Source organism: Diutina rugosa, assembly GCF_008704595.1.
Source record: "Diutina rugosa strain CBS 613 chromosome Unknown scaffold36_size135536, whole genome shotgun sequence".
In the NCBI taxonomy this organism is placed as follows: Eukaryota; Fungi; Ascomycota; class Pichiomycetes; order Serinales; family Debaryomycetaceae; genus Diutina; species Diutina rugosa.
Genome location: NW_022995205.1, coordinates 121562 through 135118, shown reverse-complemented (window position 1 = coordinate 135118; position 13557 = coordinate 121562). Strand labels below are relative to the sequence as shown.

The window sequence follows — 13557 nt, the reverse complement described above, 5'->3', positions numbered from 1 at the left end:
AAAAAAAAAATTTGAAATTAAAATTTGAAATAATTTTTGACGAGCGGTACACTATATGCAGGAGTGGACGAGATTCAGAGAAAACTTTGACGAGTGGCGCACCATGGTATATGCAGGATATAATTGAGTGAGTTGTGACACAAATGGGTCACGAACTTGGGGCCACTCTTATTCTATACCTCAGTGCTCATTTTGACTGTATGAGATAACCATTAAAAAAGTGGTGATACACTTCCGTTTGAGCGTTATTTTGGAGTAAAGAACTTGAAGAGCGTGACCTCAAAACGCATCCTTCACCCCCACTTTACGCTCGAACCGGTGAACCGTAGAGGTGCTAACAAATATTACTCACCGAAGTGCAAGCAACTTATATCGGTGGCACTGAACGGCATTAAAAAGCTATGCCGTTATAAATGAAGAACCTGAAGCCACTTTAGAAAAATACTGACAATATCACGGATCTCGATGCATACTCGTGGTGTAAAGTGAGAATCTTCACATACTATGAGAGAAATTTAACGGGCTTAGCGTCATGGCTCAAGCTATTGGTTTTTGGAAAAAGATATGACACCGACGTGATTCGAACACGCGCATCTTACGATAACAGAAACCCCAACCTCGCAGTTGAGAAGCTTTGAACGCTTGAGTCTGCCGCCTTAGACCACTCGGCCACAGTGCCTTCTGGTTGAGAGCCCGGGAGATTCCATCGATGGTATGGTGACCAATATGATGGTAAAAAAGTTCAATTCCCATCAATTGAACCAAAGAAACACCTGGCGTGGTCAATCATTGAATGTGAGCATTGAAGTCAAGTATTTAGCGCCATACGTAGTTTTTAAGCTGTATGAATCTCAAAATATTCGTTATTTGTGAGAGGAGTATTCGACAAACAGTTTTGAGTGGAAAATTCTTAAATTCAACACAATAGTGATTTGATCACTTCCCTTTCATAGATAATCATTGAAGGTACTTGTTAAACTTTAGTTATTCGCAGTTTGGATTACTCAATTAGCCATTCTCACAAACAATAAATACCCTTTAAAACAAAGCCTTTCCCATCAATTCTCTCCCCAAACATTGATCAAACACACTCAAGAACTGTATTAGTAGTTAAAATGTTGCTGAATTGTGTAGGCCGTCGAAGTAGGGTACGTGCGGCTTTGCCAGTGTGGCGCCGCACTGAGCCGACCCGTATGCCACGAGTGATCGACGCCGTGTTGGTGGCGATCGTCGCCTACCACCTTTATCTCGCCCCCTATACCAAAGTAGAGGAGCTGTTTAACATCCAGGCGATCCACGATATCGTCAATTACGGCGCCTTCCCGCAGGAGGTCATCACCGCCCACTATGACCACGTCGCCTTCCCCGGGGCCGTCCCCCGGCTGTTTGTCGGGGCCTTAGTGATTTCTGGGTTTACTAAGATGATTATGAACGTGAGCAAATGGTTCGGTCACCCATTGGTGGTCGACGGGGCCACCGAGGCCGATTTGCTCCTCGTGGTGAGAAGCGTGCTTGGCCTCGCCAACGCCATGGGGATCGTTGCCATTGGCCACGCCATCGATAAAGTGACCCCGAAAAAGCGTGGTGTTGGCTGGTGGTACACGTTGCTTGCATGTGGCCAGTTCCATTTGCTCTACTATGCCCTGAGAACATTACCGAACTTTGTGGCGCTTCCCGTGGTCAATTTCGCGTTGGCCAAGCTTATTCAGGGGGATATCTCGGGGTTATCGTGGCTAGCATTCTGTGGCGTGGTGTTCCGCCTTGAAATTGGCGTTTTCGCCACCATCATTGCCATAGTGTCATCACTCATATTCCGCCAAACCCAGTTGTCGGTGGCGATCGTGATGCTTATGGCGGGTACAGTATTCGGGTTATTCATCAGTATCCTGTTTGACCTGTACTTTTGGGGTCGGTTAGTGTGGCCGGAGCTCGAAGGGTTTGTGTTTAACGTTGTCCATGGAAAATCAGTTAACTGGGGTACCGAGCCGTGGAAGGCCTACTTCACGCGCTACTTATGGCAATTATTCCGCCCTCCGCTTGTGCTTTTGCTTGTTATCCCCGGGCTCGTTAGTGACCCTGTGGGAGAAATAAAGTCATCACCAAAGAACCAAAAACAGCCTGAAACTGCGATCACTCACCCGTCAAAGAACATTTTGAGGATCTTAACTGTTTCGTCAATCATTTACGTGGCGGTGATGTCGTTTCAGCCGCATAAGGAGTGGCGGTTCATCATTTACACTGTACCGATATTCATTGCCAGTGCCGCCAATGCGATGAATAACGTGTGGAGCAAGCGTCGCGACAGTATCTCCACCCTGATATTAGCGGCTGGGTTGTCGTTGGTGGCGGTGGCGAGTATATTTGTGGGCTTACTCTTTGGCTACTTCTCCAGCTACAACTACCCCGGCGGCGAAGCGCTCTACCAAACCAACAAGTGGCTCGACCAGCACTACCAGAACTCGCTGGCATTAGTGCACATGGACGTGGCGCTGTGTATGACGGGGATCAACCGGTTTGGCGAGATTCACCGCTTAGACGATACCATTATCTACGATAAAACTGAGGATGACGACGTCCTCAAGGAGATTTGGGACAGTATCGATATTTTGATCAGCGAAAAGCAACCCGACGTCAATGAAGGATGGCAGCACGTGTACACTGCCCGCAAATTCAGTGGGGTATCGCTAGTCCCGACTAAAGCGTTGGTACAAGCATTACGACTTGATCCTGTCAATTACGGTAAAGGTCTATTGACGCTGGTGGTGGACGAAGTGAAACGAGGCCAATGGGAAACGGCCCAGTTATGGCTACAACAGTCAGTCAAGACAGAGGAGTACTTGTACGTGTTTGAGCGTACCCGGCACCCCGACGATGACAACTAAAAACACCTTACGTGTATAAATTAATTTAATCCAAAGGAAAAAAAATTAAACCCATATTAGTAGAGAACGGATTTGGTGTCGGAGTTGGCCGAGAAAGCGCGGTACTGTTGCTAGTGAAATACTTACCACTGTAATTGTTTTCGTGAAATGAGAGCAATGAAAGGTTTCTTATAAAAACTCTAAATGTTTATCAAATATGCTGACATTGAATTCAGCTGGAGAATCTTCTGCTATTATTACTCTAGTGGAAAAATGGGGAAAAATGGGGTGATCATCTCCACCTGCATATAACCCACAGACGGCCGGTCTCGACCCCGTCTCCTTAAACCCGGCCTGGTTGCTATTATTTCCCAGTGAATTACTACCAACGCCATGGGCCAGCAGACGAGTACCGTTGCCCTGGTATCGACGGTGGAGCAGTCTCCCCCCACCGTTCGCGACGAGCTCATACAACACGCTCTCCTGAGCTTTTCGGCGTTAGACCTCAAAGTGGTGGCGGAGAAGTTAGGCCAGCTGGCGGTGGATCCCGCCCACCAATTGACTGCTAAGGAATTGGGGACGTTGTTTCAGATTGACTGGAGCGTATGTGAAGGTTCTGAGGTTGGCGAAGCGCTTACGGAGGTGTTTTCGTCGTTCCGTTATATGGGTCAGTTGCTGTCGTCAAATTCACTCACCGTGGGCCAATTGTTGGCGACAATGGCAATTTATATGAAACACGTTATCAAAGTCGATGCCAACGATATGTTCTTTTATGGATTGGCGCTGGATACTGACAATTTGCCTCCTAAAGAGCCTGAACCTGAACAACTGGAAAAGCTGGAAAAAGCCATTGCCGAGCCAGAAAAGCTGGCACAGACTTCTAAGGAGGCAGAAGAGTTACAGCCAGTACTGGAAAAGCTGGTGGAGTCCACTCACGAGGAATCACTGCCGTTATCGTCGTCAACAATCTCAGTCCCTACTTTACCCCACGAAGACTCATCTGACGCCGAGATTACCATTGACTGGAAAACATTTACGTTACCCTTAGGTGAATCATTACCACCACAATTACCTCGAGGGCAATTTATCCGCCTCCTTACGTTACTTCTCATCGTTGATTTCGCTCGTGTCAATAATGCTACCAACGCTCAATTATACCGATGGTTTGAAAGATGGCCTGAATTGAAAACTGAGGCATTGTCGTTAGCAAACTACTTCACCCCTGATGCCAAAGACATACTGATTGACGACTACCGGCGTGGGGTTCACCGTCTCTCGGGGATGATCACCGATAACTTGGTGTTCTTATTCAAGCGAGTACTCAACTTCCGTGAGCCTGGAGCTCAATCCAAACTGAAACTGAAACCAGAGGCATCATCAGCATCATCGCCGTCGTCGCCGTCATCGCCTGCTGGACCAGGGAGACGGGTGGCTGACCGTAATAAGACGACCCAATTTGCCGAGCTGAGACTTTTGACGCTCCCGTTGTTGATGTATCTGTCATTCACGCTCAACCGTTTAACTTCGGTGTCGTTGAGCTTGGACAATATGTTCAAGCTTTATGGAGCCGATGCTGGTTTTTCCATTCGCTCGTTGGAGCTGAGAATCTTCAAATGGCAAGCGCCCACGGTGGTACTTATCAAGGGGAAACGTGTAAAGAAAACCACGCCTCGCTATACTAAGTTCACCGATGAGTACCCTCGGTTTTTCCCGCTGGACGATCCCCAGGCCCATTTGGCGGATTTCCAAACCCCGAGCGATCGCCTCACTTACGCCGCAGTGGTGCACGAGCCGTGGAAGCACTCAAACAAGCAAAACTTTGGCGACAAGCTCAACCTGCTCGTGGAGATGCTGCCTCGGTTTGACGTGTTTCCTGGCTCGGCTGCTGAAGCGATCTACTTCAACAATGTCGGGATGGGGCTCGGGTTCGGCGCCCACCAGCCAGTTAATAAGCACGGGGTACGTCGGTTTAACCCGGGCGACGTGTCGTTGGTGGTAGAGGCGAACTTGGAGTACGCCGTGTTCCGCCATTTGACTACGCCCACTACCGCAGGGCTGTTCTTCTCGCAGTCAGAAGTGGTGGACGTCGACTACGAAGACCGCATGGTGATCACAGATATCGAGGTGTGGGGGGTGGGGTCTACGACCACCTTGGACGAGCAGCGGAAACAGTGGGAGTGGGAGGAGAAGATGGCGGAGCAGCGCAAGAACGTCAACGTGCGCAGCATGGGCGAGGAGCGGGCGTTCTTGGAGATGGCGGGCATCATCCAGCCGGCGAGCGGCGGCGGCTCCGTGTAGCCAATGGCTGCCGAGAGCTGGTTAGGGTTCCATTTTGCATTATTTTCTTATTCCCTGTTTTGGTGGATTGCGCTGGTTTGATCGTCAGATTATTATCACATTTATCATCACATTTATTATTCATGTGATGTCAACTGTCTGTGTGTGGTTAGCATCAATTGCGTCTAGTGGTTTGAATTTGTCGTTATTTATGGTTGGTTGTTTTTTTTAGTATTCATATAGTTATAATGGGACGTCGCAAAAACAAGGTCGGTAACCCTCGGTCTTATCGGTGATGGTAAAGATAGCATTTATCCGATGTAAGCTGACTACAGAGTCGTAAACCTAAGTTATGCCGATAACGGCTAGAGTTGTTGGCTCGGTCAGTGCATAAGGTGAAGCCACGAGAACCAGCCAATCGGTTTTCAACTGCTGGTTCGGCAATCACATACTTACATTTGGAATCATAACTGTCTCATTGATTCAAACCAGTGCATTGGCGTCGCTGCTGGCGCAATGTCCCTTAGAGAAAAACTTTTCGGCTATTCGTTCGTTTCCCTCATTTCGGGGATATCGGCGAGCGTAGAGTTGCATTTTGTACCCCTAGCCGAGCCACTCGAGCATATACGTTGAATTTCATGCCTGTGGGCGATTGCCGTGCCTTACCGACACAAACATATGCTGGCGATCGAGACCCAAATAGGGTGAGTGGTTACTGATTGGCTAAATTGAAAATGTGAGAACATGAGTAAGTGATGGTGTGGATGTGGCTAAAACCCTTAGAAAATTATACAACTTCTTCGACATTTCAGAGATTTTACTCAAAAAATGTCAGCTTCCATGGTTCGCTTCGTAGAAAAGCCATCAAGCCATACTCAATAATTTCAATTTCTTGTAGTAAAAACATCAAGTTTGACTGGTAACTACAGGAAACAAATAAAAAAGATGATGATATTGCCAGTAGTTCGCATAAAATCACCAAAACTATCAAAACGCCAAATACCATTTTGTCATGTTGAACGACATAGGTCGAACTTAATTTTTGAAATATAGAGCGTGGTGGCGCAGTGGTAGCGCGTTGGGCTCATAACCCAAAGGTCCCTGGATCGAAACCAGGCCACGCTACTTACCTTTTTTTTTTTCGCACCCACCAAGGCTATGAATAAGTCATCGATCGAGCATAGCACCCATCAATTTTAGTTAAGTATCTCTTTTTTCAGATAGTTATTGTTTCATCATCAATATAACGAAGATGAGATGCCATAATTGAGATCTCATCTCGCTTTATAATCTGTCATAGCTACAATTGATTCAGAGAGAGCAACAATATGTATTAGGAGATGGAGGGGGATTTAGTCTAACAAAAAAGATATTTTTCGAAAAATAGGTTGTAGTATTCACACACTTACAACATCATCATAGCGGCGGCGGCGATGACCCCGAGCGAGCCAGCGCCCATGGCGGCGGCGCCGTTAGCCAAGTCGACCGAGGGGACGACGTACGACGAGGTTTCCGCCTGTTGTTCCTGTTGCGAAGGTTCAGCAGCCGACGATTGTTGTTGTTCGCCGCCTTGTTGTTGTTCAGCAGATTGCGATTGAGGAGCTTGCGAAGTGGGCTTAGGTTCTTCGGAGGTGGGAGCTTGAGTCGTTTTTTGTTCTTGGTTGTTGTTGTTGTCGGTGGTGGGTTGGGGTTCTTCCGAAGTCTGAGTGGGTTGCTGTTGTTGTTGCGAGGTTTCGGTGGGCTTGTTGTCCTCAGTGGTAGTAGCCTCGACCTTAGCGGCTTCGTCCAACGCCTTCTTCTGGGCATCGCCGATTTGCCAGTAAGGTTCCCACACGCCGACTTCCTGGCACTTGTTCTTGGCAACGTCGGTGGCGGTTCTGACGTCGGCACCCTTGCACAGCTTGGCGATGCAGTCGGCGATCTTGTTGCCGAATTGGGGCATGACACAGAGACACCCGGTGTCCCAGTAAGGGCAGGGGGTGGACCCGGTGTCGGCGTTGTCGGTCAAGCACAGCTTGGCGCACTCGGGGACCAGCCCCAAGATGGGGTCGGCAAACCCGTTGATCGACGCCGTCTTGGGCACCGAGGGGAAGTTGGCGTAAGGGTTCTCGGCGGCTTGGACGAGGGCGGCGGCGGCGAGCAAAAGAGCGGCGGGGGCAATCATGGGAGCGATGGACGAGATAAGTGAATTACTTGAAAAAAGAAGAGAGGGGAGGAATTAGCCAGACTATTTATAGCACGAGGTGGTACCCAGGGGGATTGCCGAGGCGGGATTATCGGGACATTTGCTGGGCGGGGCTAGGCGACGCAAAACCCGGGGAGCATGGCTCTAAAGGATGAGGCTGGCGGGGCCAATGGGAGCATTGTCCGGGCAACGGCGAGCACCGTGCGGTGTGCGTGCACCATGTGCATTGCATTGCTTTAGCAGCGGTGCAGGGAGCGCGCCTGATGAAAAAGATAACTTAATCAGCCATAACAAAGGAGATGGAAAGTGGGGAAACCTAATACGAGCGATAGACTTGTAAACAATCCATCAAACACTGGCTGTATACTAATTTCAGGTTGATGATGCCTTTGTAGTTCTCACTTAACATGCCTTCTTTTTTCGAGTAATTGTCGGACGATGATTTCTTGGCCTGCTTGCCGATTTCACCTGACGGCAATTGTCAAGAAGTCGAGGGGCCGCGCCCGTGTCCACGGTGCCCTTCGGAACCAGCACTACCGATCTCGGCTCGGGAGGCCCAAGCGAGGAAGCTCTCGTGTTTTGTGGCCTGTTTACAATTACACGAGCCAACACCCTCAACGATTACTCGGCATCGTATCCCCGATACCCCGACTCGGAAAGAGTGTAGACGGTGCCATTGGTGTTTCTATGGTTTTTTTTAGTGGCAAGCCAGTCTCTCTTTTCGTCGATTACAACAATAGACGCAATTTTCATAATAGAGTAAATCATCGATAATCGTAAATATTCCATACTTCACAATATACTCACAATAGGTGTTTCCATAGTTTTACAATGGGGTAGTCTCAGATTTAGTTTTTAGATTAAGTTTTTCCATACATAACAACATTTACTACACACAAGTTTACAATAACAAACCAACGAAACCCACGGCGGCGGCTAAGCCAGCGGCACCTACACCAGCGGCAGCGACACCAGCTTTAGACGACAGCGAACCGGTAGCCGACGCCAGCGACGCCAGCAGTTTCAGTTCCAGCCCCAGCGAGGTGGTCGTCTCTCTCGCGGTGTCGGACCCGGAATTAGAGCCAGAGTTCGAGTTACCTGAATTGGAAGCGGTTTCCAGTTTATCGTCGGTCAGTTTAGCATCGCCACCACTGACGGCTCTATTGGCTGCCAGCTGGACAAGTTCCAGCACCGTACCAGGCATCATCATCGTGTTCGCACCAACCGAGGTACACAACGAGTACGCCAACAGCGTCGCCAATTTCACGTCGTCGGGGTTTTCGCACTTAGCAAAGCACTCATTGACAGGGCCAGCCCACTGGGGCATGACACAGAAACAACCCGTGTCCCAGTAAGGACAAGGGGTCGAACCAGTGTCTTCTTTGACACACTCTTTGGCACAGTCAGGCAATTTGTCAATGATAGGATCAGCAAACCCGTTGAACGTCGCCGTCTTGGGCACCTTGGGATAGGTGCGGAAGTCGCCGACCGTAAAGTCGTTGGCGGCGGTGACGGCGGCCTGGGCGTCGGCCATCACCGACACGGCAAGTAAGAGGACATTAAACAACATGTTTAAATTATATTGGTAGATAGATGTAGGAGATAATGTCCTTATAAGTGTTAGCGAGATTTAATTGTCGGCGGCGTCTGTATCGGGAAGGTGCCGCCGACCGAGACTAGCCAGGGGGAAGGGGGGTAGGGTGACTGTGTGGCCAGAGAAAATGCCACTGCCGGCCATGGGGTTTGATGCGTGTGCACATAAGCACGGGCACTGCGCGCGGGCGTATAGTTCTTTTCGTTGTCCGAGTTCGGGCATAGACGGTGCGTAATCTACGACGATCAGTTCTCGCGGGAAAAATAACGTTTACGAGCCAATGGCGTTTGGGTAGTGGTGGACCACCGGGACAAGAAATCGTCAAGAAAAAGCTTGGGAGTGGTTGTAGTTACTTGGCTCGGCAGTGGGCTAGCTCTGAGTACAGTGGTAGCAGTGATTGGCTACATTCGAGTGGGCATCGTTAGGCCATGTTCTTGGCGGGGTCGTGTCGCTACCAACGCAGACACCCCCCACTCACACGACCAACAGGCCGTCAAACCACGGCCACTTACCTAATAATTACTTAACACTACCCCCAATAAGACCCAATAAACTACTTTTACCGCCTTTTTTCGGATATATCGGCCCCGCCTAAACACCCGATGGTAATGTCCGTTTGCTCGAATATAAAAATATCTGCACCGTGCCACGGCGGTGATTTGCTCCATGCACGCTGTGCTGGTTACGCGTCCCGTGGGCACCCATGCACGCACGTTCAAACTGACACTATTTGGCCACACCGGGCCCAGCCAAGGCACTTCGCCCTTTTCGGACGCAAGCGTCGTCCGCTCGCCCCCCGATATCTGCGGCACTTTATCTATACCATCACCTGCAATTAATTTCACGCCATCAGATCGCTTAGATACCACCTTCACTAGCTCCAAAAAATGGTGCTGTCGATTCCCTACAATCTCCAGTACATCGCCGAGCGGGAACGCAACCAGAAGTTCCAGTGGTTGACGTTTGGTATCACCTTCATTTTGCTTGCCCTCCACGGTCTATTTTTCCACTGGGGGCCGCGGTGGTTGCGGAAGAAGAGAACGCCTGATAGCATACGCTTCAAGGGTTATTTCAAAGTGATGAATTGGTTTAAAATGATGACCGGGTGTGAGCTGTTGCCGCTAAAATTTTGGAAGACGGGGATCGAACGGAGAGTGTATTTCCAGCCGTCGTTGGCGTTGTTGCTGGCAGTGTATATCATGTTCTGTGGTCTATTTTCGTATCGAGAAACCGCTGATATCGATTACTTGCCGCGGTACTATGTGTGTGCAAAGCGGGTGTCACGTGTGGCTATCGGCAAGCTTATTCCCATCCTTGTATTTGTGTTTAAGAATGATCTTGTCTCGGCGATTTCCGGGGTGGGACCCGAACGGCTCGTGTGGATGCACAAATGGCTTTCGCGGCTCATGTGGGCCGAGGTGGCAGTGCACTTTGTCCTCTCAGTGTGGTACTGGGTCGTCGATCTGAGCTTTATGATTATGATCCAGATTCCGCCGCAAATCTTCGGGATGATGGCGTTTGGCTTTTTCAGTTGCATGGTGTTTGGCCTGCTTAAATTTATCCGCAATTGGGCCTACGACGGGTTCTTATTGTCCCACCGTATCTGCAATTTCTTATACTTGTTGTTTGCGTTTTTCCACAATGGGGGTAACAAAGCAGCAGTGCTTATCGCGGTACACACGTTAGTGGCAGACCGGATTTTAACTCGGGTGGTGGGGATTATCCACGCGGTGCGCTCCCCCACTAATGGCATATGCTATTTTAAGCTTAAAAGTGACGATACTTTATGGGTATCATTACCTGTGGCCACCGAGCGAGCCGATACTTCGAAATTGTACCGCAAGTTTTTGCCCTCAGTAAACACGTGGAAACCGGGGATGCACTGTTATTTGACGGTTCCCAGCATTCTGGCGTTTCAAATGCACCCGTTCTCCATTGGTTCTCTCCCCGATAGTCGCCAATTGATCCTTGTTATTCGTAAACGCAAGGGTTTTACCAAGAAATTGTTTAAAGAAGTGGAAAAATTGCAACAAATGATCAACCAGGGAGTACCCATTGTTGAGCCCAAGCCGAAGTTCATGGCTCGGTTGATTTCGTTCGTGACGAAATGGGTATTGTTTGGCCTTCGGTGGACGATAAACAAGGTTCTTGTGAAGATGAATAAGCCCCCGCTAAAGGAGCTGAACCCTAAAGATTATGACCACTCGTTTGAGCAACGGTACAAAGGGTACGTCCCCATAAAGGCGCTGTTTCTGGGTCCCGTCGGTGGTAAAATGCAAACGTTAATCCCGTTTGATGCTCTGTTGTTTATCGCTGGTGGTACCGGGGCTTCGTTTACGTTCCCCGTCTGTCTTAATTTGCTTAGAGAGCATAAGCTTCGCGACGACAACGACGACGTTGCCTACCGCGCCAGACTGCCCACGGTCCACTGTATCTGGATGGTGCGCAACCGCTCGCACATTAAGTGGTACGACTACCTTATTAAGGATTTAATCCCATTCATCAAACTGGGCCGGCTTCGGTTTGAGATTTACGTCACTCGTGACAACACCGAGATCGACTGGATTGAAGCGCTGAGCGATGACGATGATGACGACGATAAACACGTGGAAATGAACGTGATACACGTCCACCAGGATGACGATAAAAAGGTTAAAAATGAAAATACTCAGAAAGTGACGGAAATTGCCGATAAACTGAGACAAACGGTCACCGAAATAATTACTGCCGATAAGTCAATTGAGACGGTAACGGAACTGCTGCTGCTGCTGCTGACTCGCCTGTTTGCCCGTACTGATCTGGTAGGTTCAGATGACCAGTTATTACCGTATGGCGACGACGAGTTCAATACTGGTAATAAAGGCGATTCGGGGATGTACATGCGGCTGAACTTGAGCTTGTCTCACGTGACCGTATATCAAAAACGGCCGCAAATCGACGAAATCATCGACGAGGCGGTACTGGATTTAATGGGCAACACCTCAATTTATAAAGGCTTGGCGGTGCTTTTGCTGGGCCCGCTGAGACTCGCGGGGGAGACCAGCTACCAGGTCACTCGCCAGCGCCGCCGCGCCAACGCTCCGGATATATACTTCCACTGCGAGTCCTACGACTAGGACCGCCGACTAAACGTGTACGTAATGAACCAAATGTCATGAAACTTGTAGACCAATGAAACCGCCCGAATTCATTCGACAACTGACAGTGGCGAAGGGGACTGCTAGCTGGTCGAAATGGAGCTGTTGTCACTGAAGCCATATATGAACTGGTTTCATTCGAAACCACTATCAGACAACTGTCATTGATGTTCAGTTTCATCGTGAAACAAGTAGATGGCATCGTCATCGCGGCGTATTATAAATTGAAGCAAATAAGCGAGGGATTGGTAGACAGTCAATAAACCAATTATCCTGAAAATACCACCTGAAAATCGAAGGTAGTTTGGGATATCAATTGATTATTTATCGTGCTGATTTCATCATTATCAATAGCTTGATGGTAGGTGTGCCCCTGTTTCACGGAACGCCTTTGAAACTGTAACTCTGTTGTGGAAGCCACCACAAAACGGTTAAGGTTAACGGTTGCTAGTCCTTTAAATGGAACTGGGTTATGAGTCAGGGGAGAGAGAGGACAACAGGCGCACGCCGTGTTCTCCCCTAACTGCTCTCTAACTTAATTGTCCCCCCCTTGCTGTTTCTCATGTGATAGTTGAAACAAACCCTTAAACAATAGGGCACTTTCAAAGAAGGGCTATTGACTGAGCGCGTGTGATTTTCAGCTGAATTCATTGATCTGAAACTAGTATCTGGTGATACCTGTGGCAGCATTTTGAAACAAATGGTTGAAACTGTTTGGCAATGTGGTTTGTTTTGAAATGTCGGAGTCGTCCCTTTTTTTTGCTTGTTTAACGAGGGGAGGGCACAACGGCGGGGGTTGGGTGCCCGCAACCGAGAGTACGCGCGATACAGACGCTGTAGCGCTGCCTTTTAGGATTATATACAGGACACTTTGGAACCACGGAATTCCCGGCAGTTTCGGATTGGCCTACTCCAGCGCCACTAGCGCTTCACTTACATCGCCAATGACGCCTTCTTAAAGGGACCAGTGGGTTAAAGCGCTCCGGTGAGCGCTCCGCTTAGTTGGGGATCGCTTGTGGGCGTTACCATCGGCATTAACCCCGGTGCCAGCGCCGATGGGTAAACACGCGCGTGCCCCTCGCCGGGATGGCGCTGCGCTCGGCGCCGGGCGCCAACGTGTAAGGCAAAAAAACGAACAGAAAAACGCAATGCAAGTGTGGGTGGGGAAGTATCAGACTGGGGGTGTGTAGCAGGTGGTGTTTCGAATGTGGAAACACCCAATTGAACTTCAATCTAAGAAATCTGATAAGGACGGTGGGGTTGCGGCATTTACGACGAAGTTGCGCTGAGAAATTGACCACTCCCCTCAACATTGTTTTCCTTACTTGTTTTTTAGTTCTTTTCTTTTGGCTTGAGTATTGTGTGATTGTGTGTGTTTCGTTGCAGGGTGTTGTCGCAGAACATGTCGCAGAAGCACTATGTGATTTTCTGGGGCGATGTCTGAAACATTGCGAATGCGTTGATACTCTCTTCTTGAAACAATTCTCTATAAGAGTCAGGTGA

General features: G+C 49.0%; 5 protein-coding genes across 5 annotated transcripts; 3 read left to right on the top strand and 2 right to left on the bottom strand. All coding sequences in view use genetic code 12, as the record gives it.

Annotated features, from left to right (window-relative positions):
- Window positions 1-1193: 1193 nt before the first annotated feature.
- Window positions 1194-2882, top strand: ECM39 (dolichyl-P-Man:Man(7)GlcNAc(2)-PP-dolichol alpha-1,6-mannosyltransferase; the record flags this gene model as incomplete). The annotated part of the gene is made up of 1 exon (XM_034158148.1): window positions 1194-2882. The coding sequence occupies one exon, from the start codon at window positions 1194-1196 to the stop codon at window positions 2880-2882; it is 1689 nt and encodes a 562-aa protein (XP_034010069.1).
- Window positions 2883-3254: 372 nt separating this feature from the next.
- DIURU_005192 (TLD domain-containing protein) lies at window positions 3255-5159 on the top strand (the record flags this gene model as incomplete). Its single annotated transcript, XM_034158147.1, has 1 exon — window positions 3255-5159. The coding sequence occupies one exon, from the start codon at window positions 3255-3257 to the stop codon at window positions 5157-5159; it is 1905 nt and encodes a 634-aa protein (XP_034010068.1).
- Window positions 5160-6543: 1384 nt separating this feature from the next.
- On the bottom strand, window positions 6544-7302 carry DIURU_005191 (CFEM domain-containing protein; the record flags this gene model as incomplete). Its single annotated transcript, XM_034158146.1, has 1 exon — window positions 6544-7302. The coding sequence occupies one exon, from the start codon at window positions 7300-7302 to the stop codon at window positions 6544-6546; it is 759 nt and encodes a 252-aa protein (XP_034010067.1).
- A 922-nt stretch (window positions 7303-8224) lies between these two features.
- Window positions 8225-8893, bottom strand: DIURU_005190 (CFEM domain-containing protein; the record flags this gene model as incomplete). The annotated part of the gene is made up of 1 exon (XM_034158145.1): window positions 8225-8893. The coding sequence occupies one exon, from the start codon at window positions 8891-8893 to the stop codon at window positions 8225-8227; it is 669 nt and encodes a 222-aa protein (XP_034010066.1).
- Window positions 8894-9804: 911 nt separating this feature from the next.
- DIURU_005189 (ferric reductase family protein) lies at window positions 9805-12033 on the top strand (the record flags this gene model as incomplete). Its single annotated transcript, XM_034158143.1, has 1 exon — window positions 9805-12033. One exon carries the CDS (start codon window positions 9805-9807, stop codon window positions 12031-12033), a length of 2229 nt encoding a protein of 742 aa, XP_034010065.1.
- Between the last annotated feature and the right edge of the window lie 1524 nt (window positions 12034-13557).